The sequence below is a fragment of the Patagioenas fasciata genome, chromosome 10, assembly GCF_037038585.1.
Source record: "Patagioenas fasciata isolate bPatFas1 chromosome 10, bPatFas1.hap1, whole genome shotgun sequence".
NCBI classification, from domain to species: Eukaryota; Metazoa; Chordata; class Aves; order Columbiformes; family Columbidae; genus Patagioenas; species Patagioenas fasciata.
In genome coordinates, this window is record NC_092529.1 from 16,062,891 (window position 1) to 16,086,154 (window position 23,264).

The 23,264-nt window shown below is 40.7% G+C and overlaps 1 protein-coding gene across 1 annotated transcript in view; it reads left to right on the top strand.

Annotated features, from left to right (window-relative positions):
* RYBP (RING1 and YY1 binding protein) overlaps nt 1-22,927 on the top strand; it is a 43,782-nt gene extending 20,855 nt beyond the window's left edge. Inside the window, exons 3-5 of the mRNA XM_065845823.2 lie at nt 14,271-14,447; nt 14,562-14,660; nt 18,908-22,927. Coding sequence (XP_065701895.1) covers nt 14,271-14,447; nt 14,562-14,660; nt 18,908-19,160 — 529 coding nt within the window. The 3' untranslated portion in view covers nt 19,161-22,927. The remainder of the gene's footprint in view (nt 1-14,270; nt 14,448-14,561; nt 14,661-18,907) is intronic.
* The last annotated feature ends 337 nt before the right edge of the window (nt 22,928-23,264 follow it).

Below are 23,264 nucleotides of genomic sequence, written 5' to 3' on the forward strand. Positions count from 1 at the left end.
AAAGGCACATAAAAACTTTTCCGCTTTTGTTTTTGTGCTGTGATGATAGTTTCTGTGTGTCTTTCTGTGTTATTTGATTGTTTTCAGTTTCTTCTGAGGAAACTTGTTTGAAAAGTGAGCAGTTGTGTTATTGCAGCATTAAGGTGGTTGCCTCAACCTTTGCCTTCTTTCCATACCCCCAAGTTCTGTAGCAGAAGTGACCATTTTCAAGTAGTGAACTTCAGCCTACATGTTTTTCTCCAGTTGCCATTCAGTCTTCAAGGACGTTGAGTAGACTTTTGGGGTTCCAGGGCAGACTCATGCTGGGGCTTCAGCACTTACAACCTTCTTTGCCCCTCTTCCCTGTGAGCACTGGAGCTACCGCTGCACCAGTATCAACCTGGCTGCTGTTGTGGACGTTGCTGCAAGTGACCCTGGAAATTATTGAAAGAAGTGATGATGAGCAAATATTTTCTGTGGTTGTGTTGTTGTTGGTTGCTTGGTTTTGTTTTTTTTTTCCCCTGTAGATGGTTACTATGTATGTAATTGCTCACAGAGTTACACCAGGCCCAAAAGCTCTGTCTCTCTTCACTCCCCAGTTTTGGTGCAGAACAAGGATATGAGCTCCCTAGGAAGTGGTTGCTCAATGCCATCCACACAGTTTTCTGCAATGCGTTTGAGTGAAAACAAGGTTCTGTTTTTAGCTTGAACTTGGAAATTTTGGTGATAAACAATTAGCTGCACAAATCCAGGAAGAAATTAGAGGAAGCAACGTAAAATAGTAGAATCTCACTGAGTCACTTTTGGAAATCTTTAGAAACAAGTGATTTCTCTAATCTAGCAGATGTATTTCACCAGTGTGGTGTAGTCCTGGTGCTCAGAAAACCTTCATTTACTTTTTTTTTCTGCTGTAGTTATCCTCAAGCAAGCAAGTTGCTTTCTGTCAGAGTTTCCCCATAGTTAAATGGAGATAAACCTGAGCAAGGGGTGTCTTGATAAATGCACGTGAGACTGAGGTGCCTGGATTTTGGTTGGCTGAGGGCTGGATGATACACTTAAGCCAGAACCAAACCCAGTGCAGTTGGACTGCTTACTAGTGCTTTACAAGACTTTAGTTGTTTGGTTATTCTGTTTGCCATAATGAAATAATGTGTGTGCTTATTAGAAGAAGAACAGGTTTATGGTATGTTGTTTAAAAATCCCTGTATTCATTTATGTAATTGGTAATATGTATCTTTCTGTGCATAGATGATAATTCACAAAAAATCTCTGATGTGACATCAGATATAAAGTAGAAAATCTTGGTGTGTATGGACAGTGCAATGTTTGAAGATGTCATAGAGGATGTACCATGTGTTGTGCTTGAGCTTTCTCTTGTAATTTGTTGAATAGCGGAAGTGAAACTTCAGCTGTATTTTGTGTATTCTCTTATTCCATTTCCAAGTAAGATCTCTGACGGCTTCTGTATTTCATTCATCTACAGACCAGTTTCGCTTTCATTACACTCTTTAGTTAAGCATGATGTTAGGTTTGCATTTATTTGATATTTGCATGCTGTGTGGTATTTCCTTTTGTATATTCATCCTTTAAGAATTTACAGAGGGATTTACAGGGCTGATGTGTTCCCTCGCACTTGAAAATAACTCAGTGTATCTTTTATGTAGAAAAAATGCCCAAGCCTCATTTCTTTCTGCACTGACTAAATGCCAGGCATAGCTACAGTTTAATTGCAACCTCTTAAACTGGTGAGTGACAAGTGACTTGGTCACAACTCATTTTTGAGCTCGTATGTCTGAATTTTCATTGTCATTATTTAGTTAACAAAAGGTGTGTTACGTGGGAAGCAGGGGAGGGCGGGGAAAGTTACTCAAATCTAGAATCTTGATGCTCAGATTTTGAGTCATTGTAAGACAACAATCAAGTGAGGACGGATGTTTTGTACGAGAAAGCCCCATGTTGACTTTTCAGCCTCCGGTTACAGGATTGTGCTGAATGTTGTTGCTCTTACCTTGCATATTTGCCTCTCAGAAAGGAAGTGGTGGCAGATGCTGGAAAGCGTGGTAGCTGGAAGTTTTGGGAGCTGTCTGCCGTTGCTATGTGGATGCCGCTGGGTCCCGCTTCATCCTGAGACTCTGCAGATGACACAGTGCATTAGGCTGACAAACCCACACGTGCTGCGGGTCAGGCAGGCTGCCAAGCGCTCAGCCAGCGGGGAGAAAAGGCATTAGGAATCCCAATAATCTGCACATCGCTCTCCGTGTGCTGCTCGGTCAGTGGAGACCGAGTGAGCGAGCTGTGGAGAGATTGTGGGTATTAAGTGGGATGGGTAATGAAAGGCTATGCTGGTGCTGATGTGAGACTCTTTAAATGGAAAATGACTTTAAATGATGGTGCCAGAGTGGTTGCAGTGATTTGCAGCTGGCACAGGTTCACAGTGTAACTGGTAGTTTTCGACGAGACTAACCACTTCTTCAGGATGAAGCACCAGAATTGTTTTGAAGAATTAAGAAAAACAGCAACAAATCACACACACACACACACACGCACAAACCCCCACACGCACAAACCCCCACAAAAAAACACTTTTAACTGAATTTGCTTGCTTTGCCTTCTTGCGACTTGTGCCAAAATGATGGCAGTTCAGGATTTCGGTTGCGTATGTATGTGTGTGTCTACCTGTGTACAAGCAAATGCAAGCCATGTTGAGTATATGCAGAACAGTAGTCCTCAGGATGATAATAGTCTTAGGGCACTGGAGAATACAATAAAATGAACATTTTAGGTTCAAGCTTATCTTATCTGGGAACTTTCTTTAAAAATCATAGTTCTGTCTGGACAAGTCGTTATCTTTGTTTTCTGCAGATCAGATGTTGGCTGGCAGAGGACTTGGAAATGCTTCTGTTGTTTTAATTAATTATTCCTGGCTTTTTGTTATGTAGAATAGTGTTTTCCACTAGTTTTTTTAATAAAGGTTGTTGAGTTTCCCTGTCCGACAATGTCTTATGCACAGGTAAGTAACTCAGACGGATACTCCAAGTAGGGAACCAACAGTTGACTTAAGAGATTTCTTCTGAAGCTTTTCAGTTAGTGGAAGGAAGAGCTGCTGAACTGAGTATTATACTATTGTTTCCTGGCAAATTTTGAAACCATCTGGATCAGTTCCTCACGCCCAGGAGTAATAATTCTGAAAGCAAAAGTTTCTGTGTTCTTGGGCTGTCGTGTTCCCACGGTGCTGGAACAGCAGCTATCTGTCCATGACAGCCGGACTTCTCCAGCTTTCCCCGGCAGCAGTGTGTGTGCGCAGGTCTGCCGTGTGTTGTACCACCTGGATGGAGCTGAACACCCCAAAATGTCGCTTGTGTGTCTGCGTTCAGTTATCAGATTGTATTGGGAGGACACAGTGGCAGGGGGAAAGAGCTCCTCTAAGCACATGGTGGCCTTTTGAAAATGCCTGCCTCATCATCCTTCAGAGTGTCTTTTATTTCTTGTTGCGTTCAGAAAAGTACACCATTTCATTGAACAGTAAGGTTTGCTCTTAAACTATTGACAGTGACTGTTTCAGCACAGATTGTGCTGGGACAGAGGTGTGAGTGAGTACGTGAGGTAGCACTGACTGGTCCCAGTGGGTCCCAGTTCCCTGGGTTGCAGCCCTGGTGCGCCTTGGAAATTCCAGAGCCGCTGCGGGCTGGAGCTTTGTCGGCAAAGCTGCATTCCTGGTTGTTCAAGGACTCTTGAAATGTTTCGTATGAAAGGAAATCCTATCATTGACTTTTTTTTTTTTTAAAGGAGGTTTTGCTTGCTGGTAAAACTCTATTTCTCTTATTTAGGTAAAGCCTGCACTCTCTGATGTAGCTGAATTAAAATTACTGCCTTTCTTGATTGACTGCTGCTTTTTTTTTTTTTTTTTTAATGTCATCCCTAGAGATTTAGGGCCTATTGAAACTGTTCAGCATCTGTTGTAGAATTGGTAGTTTCTCATTTTGCTTGAATGCAAACTTAGCCTGGTTGGTAAATGATAGAGAAATCTTTCTTTTATTAAGTGTACAGTGTTCCAGTGTCATGCAAGCACAGTGAAATTTTACTCTGATAAACCAGCACTTCCCTGCATTGTCAAGGGACTCCGCAAAAAGAGTTAGTCAGAAGTTTCTTGTTTGTTTTTAAGCAAAGCTGTCGTGCCTCTCTGTATGGAGGTTAGCTATTGGGATTATCTGCATTTCTCAAAGAATAAGTACTATGCAAATTTAAGCATTATGCTTAAGTGACTGGAAACCCCTTTATGTAGTTCTTGCTAGTGACCATCCCTCACACGTTTGGAGGCTGTTCCAGTCCTGCTGGTACAGATCTTAGGATGGTATTTGAAAGGGTAGACAGTGGTTGCAAAAAAGATCTCTCTGCATCAGAACTGAGTTTAAAACTTGGATTGGAAGTTTTAAAATTTCAGTCTCCAAATTTATAGAAGTTCACCTGATTTCAGAGTTAAATTTTACCTTCTGTTTGCTAATAAAAGTTAATGGATTTTGGAAATGTTGTCAAAATACAAATTCTGGACCAATGATATTGGTGTGGAGCTTCAAAATATTAGAATCTTATGCAACTCCAGCTATACAACAGGTGGTGTTTTAGACCCATTATTTAAACATTGATTTGTGGCAGATGTTGATTAGACTACATTTTTCTCTTAAAAAAAACAAAAAACAAAAAAACCAAAAACCAACAAAACAAAACCAAACAAATCACAAACCAACAAACCAAAAAAACCCACCAAAACCAAACAGTGACAGTTATCTTTGGAAATGGTATTATATGTGATGCTATGTTATAAGGCATCCTATCTCTGACACATATTCAAATGTGGAGATGCTTAAGTATGTTTAAAGTGTGAGTGCTCTTATAACTTGTCTTGCTAGAAATGTGTGGGTTATTCTTTGTGCTTACCCTATAGCACACTTTTAAGAAGAATCTTTTTGGAAATGTATTTTCCTTGTTTTAGTACAAGCTTTTGGGAAGGGGGATCCACTACAGAATTTGGCTGATGTCTCTTTCTTGGTAGGGAGAATATTTTACCAGCATTTCTTCTTTTTCTTGCTTGTTTTCTAGTTTTGGTCTCTCTCCTGCTGTGATTTTGAAGTGTGAAAGTTTAAGTGTCCCAAAACCTGGAGGCAGATGCTCCCAGATGGTACATGTCAAACTGGATTAAACGATGGTGTATACATGACAATTTCCATTTCTACTCAAGATTTCAGTGTCTGAAATGAAAATATATATATTAACAGCAGTGATAAAACACTTTTGTAACACCGAGTCCTGGTATTCTTAGTTTTCAGCGTTAGCTACAGTTGCTAAAACTATTATTTTTCCTCAATTTTCATTATTTAATTCATAATACAGTAGTTATAAGTAGTTGCTTTGGGAAATCTACATGCTAGATTTTCATCAGGCTCATTTACACCCCATGCTGCCAGCTGCGCCTTGTTACTCAACGGGAAGTTTTGAGCCTGTTCACTTTCCTCAGGATTATATGTAGCTTAATAAACAGCCAAATAGGAAGAAGTATTTAAGTAATAGCTTTTGTTGTAAATCTGAGTATTTTATTATACACATCTTGTTTACTGCCAGCTTTATGAACTGTTTTCAAATTTTTGCTAGTGAGAGCAGCTTATTTTTGACAGGCAAGTAAAATCACCTTAGTTTGATCATCATTCTGGTGGTAGTAGGCAAGTAAATTTTGTGCTGAGATCAGTGAATTTTCCATAACAATTTTGTAAGTCTTTGTAAATCATGGAACATTTGGTATTTTGCCATTTTGCAGTATGGTGTGTCTGTAGAAGAAAATACCAGAAGCAGCTGCACAACAAGTTTTACCTTTTTGGTGTACAGCCTGCTGAAGTACGGATATGAATTTTCAGTGACGCATTAACCTGAAGCTCTGAGTGGATCAGTGAATGGGTCAATAGCACGATGACTGTGATTGCAATCAGTTTCTAGAAATGAAGCTTTTGCAGCACTTGCAACATAAGACGAAAATTATTGATAACCAAAGAAATTCACATACCTCAGAAAAAATGACTTTGTAATCTCAAGACCATCTTTTCAAGGTCAAGCGTGGTGTGATCTTCACGTTTATGGTTGCATCTCATTTTTGTAAATGCTTGGTTGTGGATTTTGTACATATTAGCACAGTTTTTCTACTGCTGTAGAACTTCTATTCATTTATAGCATTTGTGGGGAAGGAGGCAATGCTTTTTCCTGAATGCTCAGCCATGGACCTAACTACAGGTGGTAAGGGAATGCTTAGGCGGAAAGCAAGAACAGGAGTTGTAATGTTCAACTGGAATTTAGGGTGATGTTGCAATTGGGCATTGATGCTATTGTAATCCATATTGCAAATTTTGTTTTAAGCAGGAGCGATGTATTGTACTTTTTAAAAAATTATTATTATTTCTCATTATTTAATGTGCCATTAAAATCTTGGTGGAAAATTATTTTTTTGTGTAAAATAGTGGAAAAGCTGTAATTCTGGCTATGTACTTTTGTCTTAGACTTTACATACAGTCATGAATCAGAAGTAGCTTTATAAAATTTGTAAGCGTGATGAAGTTGTGATCATTTAGACAGTTCTTTCAAACAAGATACAATGTGCTTAAAATGTGGTAACTTTGGTGTTTTGCAAATTCTGTACTCATTTTACATCTAAGGAAGCAAGCAGAAAAAGGTAATTTAGACTTTTCCCCAAAATTCTAGTTCTTAAAAGATGTTCCTGTTGGAAATAATTCCAGCAAGGGAATGCAGGTGCAACTTCAGCAGGGTACACAGCGCTTCGGCACTGCCTTGCCATGGTGTGTAAATGTGGATATATATGTATGTATATGGACCCAGAAGCTCCCGCAGTACCTGCCAATGGGAGCGTGTGGGTGGGTGCTGCACACTGAGCAGCTGTGGGGCTGAAGCCCTAGGGATGGAGCCCAGACGGCCGGGAACTCTCCCCATCGTCAGAGTGGGTCTGTGCTGGGGATCAGGACTGGGCAGGGAAAGCAACTTCAGGGTGAGCATCTGCTCGGCAGCCTCAGGGCTGTCACTGGCGCTTGTTATTTCCTGCCGATTAGATAGGAAATTATCTCCTGTTGCAGCCTAGGTGCTACAGATGAGAGGATGTGTGAGGCTGCCAGCACTGCCTGAGCTGCCAAGCAGGCTTCTACTCTAAAAGGAGAAACAGACTATTTCTTCCAGAACTTCAGCGTGACTTTTGTTTTGCCTCCTGCAGACATAGTAAGTTAAATTTTACAGTATTAATGGTTAAGCAAACTTCAGGCTCTCTTCCAGTTACTGATAGTCAGCATCATTATTCACTGTCACTGCTATTTTCCCTCCATGCTCTGGCATCAAAGAACTCTGAAGAACAACTTGTGTTTAACTCTTCCTCGTGCCATCTTGCAATTTCAGATGAAATAGCTGCAAAGGAGGAGAGTTGTTGCTCTGGAGAAGTGCTGTTTTGCAGGAGACCTTGTAGGGATGGCTCTTTATTCTCCAGAGTGTACAGGAACTTGTTTGCTGCTGTCTCACACTACTTAGTCTCATCAGCCCTCCACAGACACGTATCAGAATAAACCTGTAGTCCAAACCAAATGTTTAGGGTATTTTTCACTAAAAAAATCAGAAATGCGAGCTGCAGAATCTGTGCTGTGGTAACTCTGGGAATAAAACTCTTTGATTTATATGCATTGATTTGTAAAAATGCCCAAATAGTTAAAAATAAGCAATGCTAAGGCTTCTGTAACAATTGAGTATTCTTTTTACAGGCATAGATTAAAGAACTTCAGGTACCGTGTAGTGGCACCAAGGCAGTGACTAGCTGGTTTCCAGGAAACAGTAATGCCTATTGCACTGTGTGAAGAGAAGTGTCAGCTTGTGCGTCATTTAATAACTTTCCATTCTTAATTAAAAAAAGAGAAGCGAAAAAAAAGTTGGAGAAAAGCTGGGTTTCACCCTAAAAAGCAGGAGCTGGCAGCTTTTTGAGATGGTTAAATATTAACTACTGTTAATAATTTTGAACTTTTTAAAGTTTAAAAACATAAGTACTGTGGGAGGTATTCAAACTGTGAGAAATGACCTGAGGTCTGAAAACTGCTGGTGGACAAACATGAAGTTTTAAAACACTCTTCTGAAATCTGAACAGCTCAAGGTTTGTTGTCGTGGCCAGGAATAGTTATCGCAAAGCTGAGGCTCCTTATCTCTGCGTTGCTGGTTCCTGCCTCTTCTGAGGAGATGGGAGACAACGGGCTGGATGGTCAAGAGGATGTTGAACAGTTTGTCAGAGGCTTTCTGGAAGTGTTCATACATTTTTAAATGTACTTAGTTTGTTTTGTGGTGAACAAGCTTTTTTGTTTGTGTGAAGCTGTTACTTTCTTTCACGTTTTTCCAAAATGTTGGTACTCGACACACGGAGTCTTTAAAATATGTTGTTGTCCCCTTCTGTATAAGATTTGTAACAAATGTTTTCTTCAGCTGAAAGATAACCCTGTCCTGTGGGCAATGCCATGAAAAAGCAGAGCCTGCACCCCAGCAGTAGATGTTCCTTAGATTAACTTCATTTTTTTTTTTTTTAAACATCCATATTCTAAATAAAAGCACAGCACTAGCACATCAGTGTTAAAGGAAAATTCTGTTCTTTCAACAAAATAGTGCTCAGTCACATATTTCTTGCTGTTTGTCCTTCTAGTTCTCTTTTACTCTTTCTGTTGTTGCCTTGTTGTCTTATATTGCATGGACAACTTCTCAGATAAATGTATACAGTTTCCATACTATTTTGCAGTTGTACACGAAGGACAATTTGTGCATTTGTCCTTTTTCTTGTTGCTAAAAAGGACCATGTGGTCATTACAAATGAGCTGAAAAATATGCATACAAGACCGAGTGCTTACCCTGTCACCTTTATGGCTTCATTTCTCCAAAGCTTTGGTTCTTCTGGATGTAAGAATCTTCTAAAGAGATGTTAATTTTTTGTAATGTGTTCATGAGTTAGTTTCTCACCTTGCTTTACATTACTGCTCAGAAGAACACTTATTGTATTATTGGTTTGGCACTAATTGTTTTATAAACACTGCCATAAATGCTTTTAGTCTTTTATTTGAGCAAAGTCATATTAATATGTGACTAGGATTATTAAAATAATCACGTATTTCCCACTGCACAGTGTCTGAAACACATTTCTCAAAGAAAGATCAAGCTGTGCAGAGGTCTGCCGCTATCGCCGCTTGCATCAAAGCTGAACAGCATGAAATTATCCAAATCCTCGGTACTTCATGTTACATGAGGCTTTTGACTCTGAAATCCCACTTGATGCCACTTTCATTCTTCTGATAACATAGTTGTAGGAAAGTAAGAGCAATTATAATTAGATCCACGTTTCTGGGGATTGCTGGGTCCCTTAAGGTCTGTATGAGCTGCTGTGGGTATAAACCATCCGCTGTTTCTGCTCCGCGGTCTCTGCAGGGGTTGGGTGACTTGTCTTTTCCTAAGGTGGTGGGACCAAAGAAATCCCAAACAGATACAGAAATTAGGGTCATATGAAAAATATGGTGCAACTTATGCTCTTACATCCCTGTAGAAATCCAGGTCTGAGTAACTACCCTGTGTTGGATGTGTGGTGTGATTTGTGCTGCTCTGCTCCTCAGCCCTGTTGCAGGGGTTAGGAGAGCAGCAGAATTCCTGGGTGTCAGTGCTCTGGATTTGGTCCTGAGACAGATTTTGAAGGGAAGCTTTGAGATTCAGAAGAAAATGCAGGTAGTGAAGCACTGCGAGATACTTGCCAACACCTTGTAAGTACGATTTTTTTCTGATTTCAAGAGCGCAGTGACATACTTGGTGAGCCCTTTGTGAGAGGTCTTGCATTTATTCCATTTTCTGTGAGCCACACATCCCAGTGTCATTTAATACAACAGTCTGAGGATATAATATTTACAGGCATAAAATTTCTGTGTGGATCTGTTTTTAAAGTATTTGTGTGCAACATTTACAGTAGTTGATGGTAAAGGCTGAGGTACCAAAACCACACTCAGAACAAACAAATGTATTTCACCATTTTCATGCATCTGTATGTCCTTGCTGCAAAGATCATGCGTTGTTGTGCAAATATCTGCTCCTGTGATGTAAACTGCAGTTTAATGTGAAAAAATTTATTTGGCTGAACATAACTTTGAAAGCACAGTTTAATGTATTTTATTTGCTCTTAATTTTAGATGGGGAGAAGACAATCCTTTTCATGTTGAAAAAAAGATAATGTTCATTTACTTGTCATATCAGTGTTGGACCTTGATGGTTGAGTCTTTACCTAGACAGTTGCTTAAATTAGGGTAAAATTGTCCAAGCAAAGTATAACCTCAGCATTCAGGTAGAAGGAAATGTGCCTATTTCAGACATTTACATTGAAAAATTCTTCTTATAACATTCCTCTGGTGTTGCCATGTTCTCTGTTTTTGAAAGCACTCATCTGATACTAAGTGCAGAGCAAGTGTCAAGTAATGGTGGCCACCAAGGTGTGATAACATATTTTGATTTTTAGGGCCATAGCAAGGAGGAAATTGAAGCAAAGTCTCTTGCAGCAGAAGTTGGGCCAGTAGAGCTGGTGTCCTGCCAGAGGAGGCTGAGCACCACGGCCCAACATTTGGTGTCTGCTCAGGAATCCAAGAACCAAGTGTAGTACTAAACATTGCATCACTTCAGATAATTTTTTGGAAGCTGAAACTTGTTAGTTGTGGTTTGTGTGTATGTTGTTAGTTTAAACCTTCTACTAAATGACAGTATAGTTCAGGTGCGAGTGCTGGTTAGAAAGCTTGGAAGAGGCAGAGTTGGGGGTTAATTTTGTCACTTAAATGTATTCTTTGTTTCTATTATTTGTTTTAATGTTACAGAAATCAAGCTCATGAGTGGATTTGGGGTAAAAACAGTTAATACTTGTTTCAGAGGCTGTTTATTCTTGCAAAAAATTTAGAAGGAGCTACAAGTTTCTGTTCAGGTTATCCTGCTTGAATGATAACTTCTGTTTCTTTAAAAAATGGTGTATTTGGATCGAAGCATTCTCTTTGGAGACTGCAAAAATAGGGGGGGTCGGGCAGCTGGAACAAAATTGGTGGCAAGAAGGCTCGGACACATCTGTTCAAAAACAGAAAAAGGAAAAGGATCCTTCGGTTCCTACAACTTCAGAGTCTGCGATAGAAACCAGAGCGCGTTAAATGGTTGCAGCCCAAGTGGGACTGAGGCTTGTTTCTCTCCGCTGATACTTTTTTCCCTTCCCTTTCCTCATTCAAACTCTGAAAGGGAAGACAACTAGTATACATTGCAAAGTATTATTGAATTGATGCTTTTCCTTATTTCTAGAAGACAATGCAAGCTTACCTCCTGCCACAGCTGGAGGAGAATTCGCAGCACTCACAAAGAAGTGACTGCTGTGACAAACAGGGTGACTGGGATACAGCACTGGTGGCTGTAGAGGCAGGAGCGGCGTTGGAGGGATGGTCGGTACTAGATTAGATCAGCATTAGCCCTTGAAGTGTGTTTTTGATAGGCAGGGAAACTTGGAGCAAGTTTTGTATATTGCAGCTATTTTACTCATTTGTGGTTACTATGGTTGTAGTTTGCTGTGGTTAAAAATGCACTACTCTACTTGCTTTGCTTGGCGTTTTGTGAAGGGCTTGTAACCAGCATGTCCTGCCTGTAGTGGCAGCGTGGGCTTTATTTGAAGGATTTTGTTACTCCTATTATTAGTTGTATTAGTATGCCAGTTGCTCAACTTACCTGTTTTTTAACTTTCCTGAGCTTGCTGCTAATTTGAGTGACCAAATTAGGAATTGGAAAGCTTTGGGGTATTTGCGTTACTTTTTTGAAAAAAACCAGTCTGTTTTTCTAGTGTAGCACATCTTGAAACATGCTCCGTGTTGTCTGAAGGCACAGCAGCTTTCTGTTCTGCTTGCTTTCAGTTTGGGGTTTGCCATCACCAGCAAGCCATCGTGGTAAGAAGAAATATGTAAAGACGGATTTTGGAGGACTTGTACTAGTTCTGTTAGTGGCTGGCCAGAAAATGATAAACCTTAATAGATGTAGTGTGCTGTCACAGACACAGATAAGGAGTGGGAGAGCACAGGGTGAAGTGTCTCCACAGGAGCACTTTAAGGCTGGCTGGTCTTTTCTGGATTCCAGCCTTTTCTAGGGAAATGCAGCATGACTTATTTATTTTTTTTCTTATTTTTTGAAATTTTACTTTAGTTGAGGTTTCCATTTAAAAATTTGTGTCTTCGTTCAAGCAGTGCAGTACTCCTACAACATAAGACATAAGACATGGAAATAACATCACAAACAGGATTGTGTGGAGTAGAAAAGCTTTGAAGGTGCTCTCAGATTGTTGAATTGGGATTTCCCATGAATGGCTCGGGTTTCTGCCTTAGCTGGTTGTGTAAACAGCAAATAACTATAAGTCTGAGCATAAGCGGCAGCTTCAAGCAGTGAGGTTAATCATGTATGATCATGCAGGGAGATGGTATCTGCCCTCTCTTTGAAGATTTCTTGACACTTTATCTCTCCTTTTTTTTGAGCAGGCGGTTAGCAGGTTGCTTGACACAAGCTACTGTTGTCATCTCTTAGTGTGGCTGTATCAATCTGAAAATCTTTTCCATGTAACCAAACCACTTTTTCTTATGGGTTTATTCTCAGTCATACAGACAGAAATTGCTGTATATGGGATTTTAAATGCACAGATGTTAAGTATCTTCACTGTTCTGTGGAACAGGTTACTGCTTGATCTGATCTGCAAAACATTTCAGCATCAGTTATTTAAGGCTGAAGACCAGATCATCTTTGACTCAGAAATGTATGCAGATTGTAGCATAAAATGAGTTATAGTTTCTATGTTGGGTGAAAAATCCAAATGCCAGTGGCTTTGAGACAGATCGGGGGTCTGATAACAACCTGTTGCATAGACTTTATAATAAGCTGTGGTAGTGAAATGAAATATTTAAGTATATCTGGATTCAGCAAGAACATCTTTTTGCCATTTTACAGGAAACCAGTGCCAAGACAGGCTTATTAGATACTTGGATTTTCCTGTGACAGGGAGTGGAACTTTCCTGGGTGTTCCGTTGTCTGCATCGTCTCTAAATGCAGATGTTACTTGTGAGCCATCAGTGGTCTGTTTTTATTTTTTTTTTCTTCTCCTTAAAAACACATGAAACCATTAAGTAGCTTCTTAAAGTCACTCTAGGTGTGTGTGGTAAAAACTGGGTGCAGATACAGAGCTCCGCAGCAGAAACCCTTGAGCTTTTGTGTTCCAGTTGTGGGCTTAATGCTAATTGTGTGCTGTGTTCACTGGTGATCTGGTGTAGTCTGATCTATGCAGAAAATTTGAATCATATTTATGACATTTATGAACAAGCATGAGCAACTGTTGCCATTAGTATTCAGCTCATAATGGACTACTAATGGGGCTGATAACGTGGCTTTTTCCCCCCTCCCCTAAGCTGTGTGGACACAGGGAGCATAGATCTTTCTGGCATGTTGAAGGGGCAGAATTGATCGTGAATAGTCAGAGTATTCAGAGTATAAACTGCTTTGTGATGTGCCAGGCCAGGAGGGAGAGATTTGAGTTGTTAAGCTGAGATGAGTGTTTGGATGAGCAATGCAGAAGAGATGAAGGTAAAATTTCTGAGACTGTGAGGACCAGTAACCAAGGTACTAGTTACATGCCAAGCTATTTTTTTTTTGTTTTTAATAAATCATAATTTGAAATGGGAATAGTCTTCAAATGACAGGTTTTTTGTGTATTGTGTCTGAGCACTGTTGGGGACTGCAGAGAATTGTGTGCAGTCGGTGTGTCGGAGGCTGGCACAGCCACTCCCCCGTGAATGCCCGCTTGTCTTCTGCGCTCCTGCCAGGGAGCTTCAGTCCCGGCCCTCGGGACAATGTCATCTCAGTTACCTTCTCATGTTGTTTGTGTGAGGTTTGCTGCTTCAGGGAACCAGATTGAGAGATAAGGAGGAGGTGATGTTTATCAGGAAACTTATTTTCATCGCTCTCTCACTCCCTTCTCTCGAAGTGTAGCCACAGTGTGTGGCTGGCAACTTCTTGAAAGCTGCTTTCGCACTATTGTTCACCCCCGAAATCTTGGTAGTACTTCACGTGTCCATTTGGTACTTTATAAGTGGAGTATTCTTCCCTGGTTGCTGAAATACATTTTTATACTGCTTTTGGTGAGGTCATTTTACTGTGTAAAGTTGACTATTGATCTCTTTTTATTGTCATTATAGAAAACCTAGAATAAACTCTCAGTTGGTGGCACAACAAGTTGCCCAGCAATATGCAACCCCACCACCGCCTAAGAAAGAGAAGAAGGAGAAAGTGGAAAAGCAAGACAAAGAAAAACCTGACAAAGAGAAGGAAATCAGTCCAAGTGTTACGAAGAAGAACGCTAACAAGAAGACTAAGTAAGTTTGAAGGATACACTGTTAAATGTGGAGTGATTTCGGTAGCACTGTGCATTGATTAATTGCGCAGTTGATCTAACTTTGTGTTCTTTGTCATCCCTCCAATTCTTGCAGACCAAAGTTGGATATTGTGAAAGATCCTCCTAGTGAAGCGAACAGTATACAGTCTGGGAATACTACAACAAAGACCAGCGACTCAAATCACACTTCAAGGTAACTTTATACTAAAGTGAAGCTCTCAATATCTGAGAACTGTGTTAAACAGCAGACACATTTTTGGACAGACAGAGGCAGAATACAGTCTAAACCCCAGGGTTTGCCAGCATTAGTATGGCAAGACCATCAGTGACTTCTCCATGTACAACACTCAAACACTCTGCTGGTGAGGACTGATTCAGGCATTGGAAATTTTTGTTCTATTGTCCACTCAATTTTTTCATTTCTCTGCTAAAATAATCGTATTGTTGATTGGGCAGTAATGCTTCTAGCTGTTAAACACCGTGGAGGAAGAAAATAATCACCTATTGCAGTGGCCTTTGTCAAATTTTTATCCTCGCTTGATAACCGCAACAAAGGTTGCTTTTTTACTTCCTTATCCTTAATTCAATCACCATAATAGTCAAGATAATTTTCCAAGTATATGGGAATTAAAAGACTGCATGAACAGATTTGCTAGAATCTTACTATCAATAAAAACCATGAATGATTGGTTTCATATTTGTCTAAGTTTCAAATGAATAGCTGTCTATGGAAAGAGGCTTTTTCCTAGTCATGCCTATACTGATACACCATGCTTGTTTTATTTAAATGGTGCCTTGTGCTCTATTTCTGAAATCAAAAATTCACCATCAAAGTACAGGTTTTATGTTATGGAACTTAGGGCTACAAGAGATGGCATTCAACTGCATGATTTGCCTATGTCGGCTACATAAGAATTGCTTCACTTTAAAAAATATTCTGTAATAGGTATTTTATAGCAAAGCCACATGAACTGAAGCAATATTAGTTAGCTGCTAACAGCTGCCAAGCACATGGGAAATATGCTTTGCGCTGCTTTTGGCATTAAGATTGACGAGATGTCACTGTGCAGAAAACACTTGGCTTGGAAGTTTTTTTAAATAATGGCTTGAAAACACTTAATAGAGAGAATATCCTTTACACAGTAACTTGCCTGCACGAAGTGAGGGCATTGTGAGATTTGCTGTGCTAGAAGACTTAAGCTGTTTGTGGGGACTGCTGCTTATGCTTTCTCAGCCCCCAAAGGTCTAATTGTGCATTCCTGATTTCATTATAGAAATATAGCTTTATTGCAGTGATGATTTTTTTTTTTCAGGCCTGTTCATTTTGGAACAGTTCTTGTTTGAGGCTTAGGATGCGGGGGACTTGATGCACTTGACTAATGAGATAGCGTTAAATTGATAGATTATGTCAAATATTTTTTTTTTTACTCCTCAAAGGAGTCACTCTGTCTACTGCAGAGTCTTCTAGTCTATGTTTTGCGGCAAGCTTTTGTCATTCTTAACTAATCCTTAATATTATCAGTTCTGGCTGGATACCTTTAAGGGATACATCATCTCCTTCAGTTATTAAACTGTCTTAAGTATTTAGTTTAGTGGAACTTTTCTTGCAATTCGCTGCCCTCAGGAGTGCTGTCAAGTGCATTTTTAAATGATCTGGTTTTTACAGAATCAAACCCAAAACTTGAACAGTTATGAAACCTGTGCATGAAAAAAAAAAAGTTAACTGTTTTTTGTAAATCCCGTTTAAAGGATCTCTGTGGATTTTTAAAGAACATTGACCTTCTTGGATAGCATGCCTGTTTCTGAGAAAACATCTTGGTTTATTCCACATCTTCCTGTGTGCTTTCAGATCGATTGTTTTGGAACACATTTCTTATTTGGCCATAAACTTTTTCAGCTATAAACATGAAGCATCAGGGTGTTTAATATTGCAAAATAACGTGAATGAGCCAGTCCCTTTGACTTCTGTAGGAGCAAAAATTGTGTGCATGTGCTGAAGAGATTGTCTGGAAGTTTCCGTCTGTGCCTAATCAGCTCTTTGCACAGGGGAGACCCCAAAAGGACCCTGCAGAAAGGGTTGGAGGGCTCAGTTCTAAAACTGACATTGAGAAGGTGTTTGTGAGCGGCACTGGCGAGAAATCCTGCACCTCAGCCCTGCTTCCCCCCGTCCCGCTGTCGGACTTTGTGGTGGCATTTAAAGATGCTTGGGCAGTTCCATTCAGGCTCTTGACGTGTGGCTTAACTCAAATGCTGCTGGTAGCGGGAGCTTATCTGGGGAAAACTTAATGCAGTTTAGGCCATATGAGTTTGTTTTGTTTTGTTGGTGTTTGATTTTTGTTTGTTTGTTTAATGTTTCCATCCCCCTCCCTTCCCTTCTCGCATCTGCTAAATATGACTACCAGTGCTGGCTTTTGACAAGCAATAGCAGGAGTTGCATGTTCAACCCTGTAGAAAGGTGGAGGCAGTTCCGGTATCTAGGCCAGCTTTTTATTTTTTGGCTGTTTCTGAGTAGAAATGACCCAGGCAAATTACAGGAAGAACTGGGTTTCCTAGAGGAACTTGGGGCTTAGGGAGGAAAATCCGTACACGTACTACGCTTCCGGGAATGCTTGCTGCTTTGTTTGCTGCCGAGGCTCTGGGGGCAGCCTTCATCTACTGAGATGCTATCTGAAAGCCGACGGAAACCCCAAAACTTGCTGAGCTAGCTGGCCTTTCTTCTTACCCACAAACAAGGTGACATCATTTAATCTAGCCTGTGGTTACGTGTTGAATTTGCCAACTCCTGCAAGCGCGTAATGTACAACGTGTACACGTGGGTGTGTGTGTCACTGCTGCGGGAATTCACTACGCACAGCTCTGGGTTTGAGAAGGCTGGTCACTAAGGGACTGTTTCAAGTAGGAGGTTTTGGTGATGGTTATACCCATGAAGCAGTATTTTAATCATATTTTCTATCTATTAGAAATGCTTCTCCTATGGTACTTGTCAAAAGTTGAAGCAATCTCCTAGGTTAGATATGAAAATACTATTTTTGGTGCAGTAACTTCATTTTTGTTAAGGAAGTCTGCAGAAATATGATTACTCTGTTTTTGAAGCTGTACATCTGTCTTTAATACCTTTTGCTATATATCTACCTCTAGAATACCACTTGGATAACTACTACTTAGGGACTTTCCCCTTGCTAAGGTAGCACTGCAAGCCATTGAGTATGCGTGGCTTAATTTCCGCTTTGTTTTGTTTTGGCTGTGTTAGCCTGATGTGCTGCAGACAAGGAGGAAAGGCAGATTGGTTCAAAAGCTGGAGCTTGATCCCGAAGGAAACTAACCTTCTCTCCATGCCTTGGAATAAGACAGTTCTCAGCAAGCTGCTTTTCACTGATGTATAAAGACTCTCCTTTTTAATTTCCCCATTGGGAATATTCCGCTGCTTAAGCCTGACCCTTAATTAGGAGCAAAAGCTGTAAATTGCAGCAGTCACTGCAGCTGACTGGGAATTTGCTGGTAGCTGGAGGAGTGTCCAGGGTTTGTTGGATCAGAGCTTTGGACCAGCCCCTGAAATGCACGTGAATTGTCAGCTTCCTGGAGTCTAGACCCTTATTAGCTTCATTACTAATTGAATGATAGCACAGCGTGCAAATTACTGAGATAATCCTGAGCTATAAATACCAGTGTGTTCTTTTCTGGTGGTTGTGGTTTTTATTTTTTTTTTTTTTCTTTTCTTTATTCCTTTCCCCTAACTAAAAGCACTAGCTGCAAGAAATACCGTTGTACATTCTGGATTTTATTTACAATAGCCTTAGTTCCAGAGGGAACATTTTGAGCGTTTTTATACATAGGCTGATTGGGCATCCGATCTGTATAAGCTCAAAGCAGTTGAAAGAGAAGCCAAGCTGTCCCAGTGCCTGTGTTGTTTGCAGCTGTAGAGTTCCAATATGGGAATGAAAGAGCTGTGGTCAGATGCTTTCATGTGGTTTTGTATTGCGGAGTCACAGCCTTGTCTCCTAACATCAGGGCACATGATGAGATGGTGAATTTAGATAAGAGAACTCTTTCATCTGCCCCCTGGGGAGGAGATCCTTCAGTCTGTCTGGCTCCTGTCTGCTTGGCTCTGCTGTAGTGTCCTCCTTTCTGGCAGAACTGGATCAGGGATAAGTGTGCAGCGCAAACCCTTTGCAGAGCTCTGCAAGATGGGTCTTTCCTCTGGGGCTGAGCCTGGTGCTGCAGCCCTCGCGGCCCGGGGTGTCGCAGGGAGCAGAAGGTCAAACCTTGGTCGTCTGCTGTGCAGCACTCACTGCTGCCCAGGTTCTCCTCCCAGCTATTGCCATTTGCGCAGCCGAGGAGAGGACAAGTCACACGGAGTTGGTTGCCAAATGCATTTTCTATAAACCCTTCCTTTCTCTTTTATTTTTATCTTTTTAATAAATGTTTTCTCATCTATTTTAGACCCAGACTGAAAAATGTGGACAGAAGTACCGCACAGCAGCTGGCAGTCACAGTGGGAAATGTCACAGTAATTATCACAGACTTTAAGGAAAAGACTCGCTCCTCTTCCACGTCATCTTCTACAGTGACCTCCAGTGCAGGATCAGAACAACAGAATCAGAGCAGCTCGGGCTCTGAGAGCACAGACAAGGGCTCGTCCCGTTCCTCCACGCCAAAGGGGGACATGTCGGCAGTCAACGATGAATCTTTCTGAAAATTGCACATGGAGTTGTGGAAACTATGAATCAGGGTATGAAATTCAAACACTCCACCTGCCCATGCTGTTCAAATCCTGGAGAGCCTCTTCTGTGCTTGAACACACACTTTCTCGGACATCGACCTCTTACTGATGCGACCAGGATAACTTCTGCTTGCTGTGGGCATCTGGCCACCAAGGAATTTCTCACCCTAACGATTACTCTTGACACTTTTATGTATTCCATTGTTTTATATGATTTTCCTAACAATCATTTATAATTGGATGTGCTCCTGAATCTACTTTTTTATAATATCTGCTGTGCACAATTTTCCATGAACATTACAACTTTTTGTTTTGGGAAGGGAGTGGGTGGGGAGGGAAGGGGGCTTTATTTATTGCATTCACAAACTCCATCCTCTTTCAACATATCCTTTTTAAGTTCAGTTCTTCTTCCAGTTATACTGTGTACTATCAGTTTTGATATAAATTATATATAAATATATATATAAATAAATATATATAAAGGGTTATTTGAAACCAATACATGGAAACGCTGGTGCTTGAAACACTGTGAAGTGAAAAAAAAATATAATTGAACAGTTCAAGATCTGGGACAGTCCCCTTCTGTGAAAGTACTGAAACTGAAATGGAACTGGTCTTAGGTGAAAAGTGTTCCTGAAAGTTTGAACCTGGATGGGACCTGTTCTCTCTCTTGTTCCTTCCCCGTTTCTTCCCTAAGCAATGGTTAAAAAGTACTGGACACACGGTTTTGATTTTTTTTTTAATAGCTTGGGATCTGAAATGATAAAAGATTGCTCCAGGTAGCTTGTGTTTTCCATTAGGCGACTCAGATTGGTGGTGTGCAAGTTCGTGCCCGGCCGGAGCATAAGCATTCACAACCAGACTGGTGTTGGCATGCAACGGATCTTGGCAACTTGAGCATCACTATGTCGTGCAAAGCCAATCCCACAGGCGTTTGATGCTCTTAGGTTTAATGAATTTTGTCCACCTGCATCAGAGCTGGAGTGCTTTGCTCTGGGCTGGGAGGCAGCAGGGGCTGGAGGGGCAGGAGTGGGTTGGGGGAACAAGCTGGCCTGGGTCGGTCATTGTCAGCCCCTTCCGTCTGTCCCGACCACGCTGTTGGGGTGGCTCTTGCCCTTCAAGTCCATCCCTATTCCCAGAGTGGTTTCTGAACAGCATCTTGTCCAGTGATGACGTTGGGTTTTTCAGCATTTGGACTCTTTTTGGTCTTCTGCTGTGGGAGCAAAAAGAGGGAAAAGCTTTCATGCTGGCAAGTGAGCAACACGTGTGGCTCATGCTCATGACCAGCATCTCCTTCATTCTTGCTATAAAGCTATTCAGACTGTAATTTCTTTTTCTGACTGTTAGTGTTGCTTTACAGTTTACCTTCCATGCATTATCCTGCTAAAACACTAGGCTGAAGAGGTGAAACAAACTTTTTTTTTTTAAACAGCAAAAACAAAAAAACAACCCCCCAAACCTCTTTTGCTTTTCATCTTTATTTAGTGGCCCCAGGGTGCTTTACGGTAATTTAGGGCGCAGAGGCTGTGGCTTCATTTGACATCAAATGCATGATTTCTGGGGATGATGAAAGAGGGCCACATTTTGACAACTTTGTGCCAGCATGTTACATTGTGAATGATTTGCTTAGCGAGAGTAGTTTCTCTTTCTGGAGGCAACTGATTTAAGATTTCTTTTAAAATTGGTGTGGTTTTGAGTAGCAGACTTGGATTCCTTTCACACTGGTGACAGAAATGTGTGCGTAAGGGATCTGGTAGAAGCCCTGCTCGAAGGTATGTGCAGTGGCAGTGCCTTTGCAGCAGTGGCTTTATTCTGAATACGTTAACATGGGCACCCCAACTTAATTCTGCTTCTATTCACAGTATAGGCTGTCTTTACCTTTTTAAGCATTTTTAAAGTATTTATTAAAGAACCAAAGGAAACCAGATGCTTACTATGAGCATCGAGACAATTTATTATACATAGTTTTAAATACTATGAATTTCTCAATCCACATTTTAACATTAGTGGGATATTGCAAAGACATTCCTTTTCCAGTTTTTACTATTCCTTTAAGGGTCTCAGGGAGGGTAAACTGGTCAGCCATATTTATTTATTTTACTGAAATGTATTGGAATAATTTTTTAAGAGAGATTTTTTGAAGATGCCCCTGAACTTGTGTATTTTGCACTGCTTTATAAATGATCCGTTATCAATTAGGCTTGCGTGCATCTCGGCCGTGATCCAGCGAAGAGCGTGAGCGAGTGGCAAGTCCCTCTGCCTTCAGCGGGGCGAGTTCTGGTGCTTCAAGTCAAACCACGTGCTCACCTTCTTTGCTGAATCTGGGAATTTGTGCAAAAAAAGCATTGTGTGTACCAGGAAATCGCTTCTTTTTCAAGTGAAAATGGACCCGTCGATCCATTTTCCATTGCTGTAACCAGCTGCTCATGGCTACTGGTAAAGTCGGTAACATCTTTCTCTTTGGGCGTGCCTCCTCGATAAAGTAGCTTGCTATAAATAAGTGGGAAAAGTTGTTTGGAACAAGTGACCTGTATTTAGGAGAAATTGCTAGCTAAGCATTGAACCTCCCCAGCCTCATCCGTAGCTGCTGTGGTCTGGATCTGAAGGATAGCATTTGCTTTTACACTGAATTTCTGAAGTTGGCATCACCACGGCACGCGTCCACGGGTGGGATTCCCTCCATGCCGTGTCTGTGGTTTATCACGCTGTTGGTGGGGAGCGTGTTTAAGAACCAAACCAAGCAAAACACTAGTGTAGGGGAAGGACCAGATTCGTGGTGTTCAGTGGCACAGAAAGCAGGTAAGTAAAGCACAGTGTTACGTTTGCAAAAGTTTCGACTCTTACACAGACACACACACACACACAGAGACACCAACACAGCTTGCCTGACTTGCTCAGTTTGATGTAGTTCTGCAAAGGAAAAATGACAGCGTTTTACACCACCAGGCTATTTATTTTAATTGGAACACTTTGCTTGTTTCAAATTGGACAGATCGAAAATTTGGCAGCAGCTTCCGTGAGTTTATTTCCACTGAGATGTTTTCTCCTGCCTTACCAAGATCATTCTCAGTCTACTTTTTTAAGCTCTACCGTAAACTTAAATTATTGAAAATTTATTAATTGCTGACTATATAATAACCTTTGCTTGTATGTAACCGAATGGTTTTAAGAGCCAACATTTAGAGTATGACAATGGAGCTGAACAGTTTTTAATGCGCAAGCAGTTCTGTTCTTGTGTATGACTTGTAACCTTAATTTACTGTGTAAAGATGGTTACATTATTTCCTTAGCTTTGTTTGTTGGAGACAAATATAGAATGCTTGTTTAAGTATGTCAAAACATAATCTTATCTTGTGGATTTTTATGTTAATGTATTATACGAGCTATATTTTTCATTTGCCCAGAAAGACAGCTTGTATAACGCTTTTGAAAGTTTTTCCGCTCTGTAAAGTCTTTAGAGCTGACAGTCCTGTTAGGTTTGTTTTAATCTTCATGCTAAAGTGTCAATGGTGGTTTTGTGAACTGGTCAGAAATTCACAGGTCTTAAATGTTTTTGGGAAATTTATATTGGACACTGCTCTTTGTCTAGCAAATAAAAGATGTTAATATATTCCTGTTACTGGCATGTGCACGACTGTTATTAGAAGCCACTTTATCATTTTCCTGCTTTAAATAGAAATGTCTATTTATGAATTCTGCTTGTAGTTTTTTCACAAATAAAATAGTAAAATTTAATTAAATCTGAAAGCTCTCTTTTTTGGGAGATGCCAGTTCTCAGAAGAAGCAGAGAGTTCTGTTGTCGACTCTGTTTGTCAGTCTGTCCATCTTGTCTATGAGCCGCTACTTGAGCACCCCACTTCTGCAAACACATGGGTACACACATAGAGAACTCCAGTCAAGTGAGTAAATCCAGTTTGTTCCCTGGGACTAATGACCTGTGTGAAGTTAATGGCAGATGTGTCTGCAGAATTTGGGTTCTGGTACTTTGAGATAACAGTTCTTCCCATTTCTGTAGCTGCAGAAGTGGCGAGGCTTAGTGCAGAGGGTTTTAGTGAGAGCCCCTGGGAGTTCCTTCAG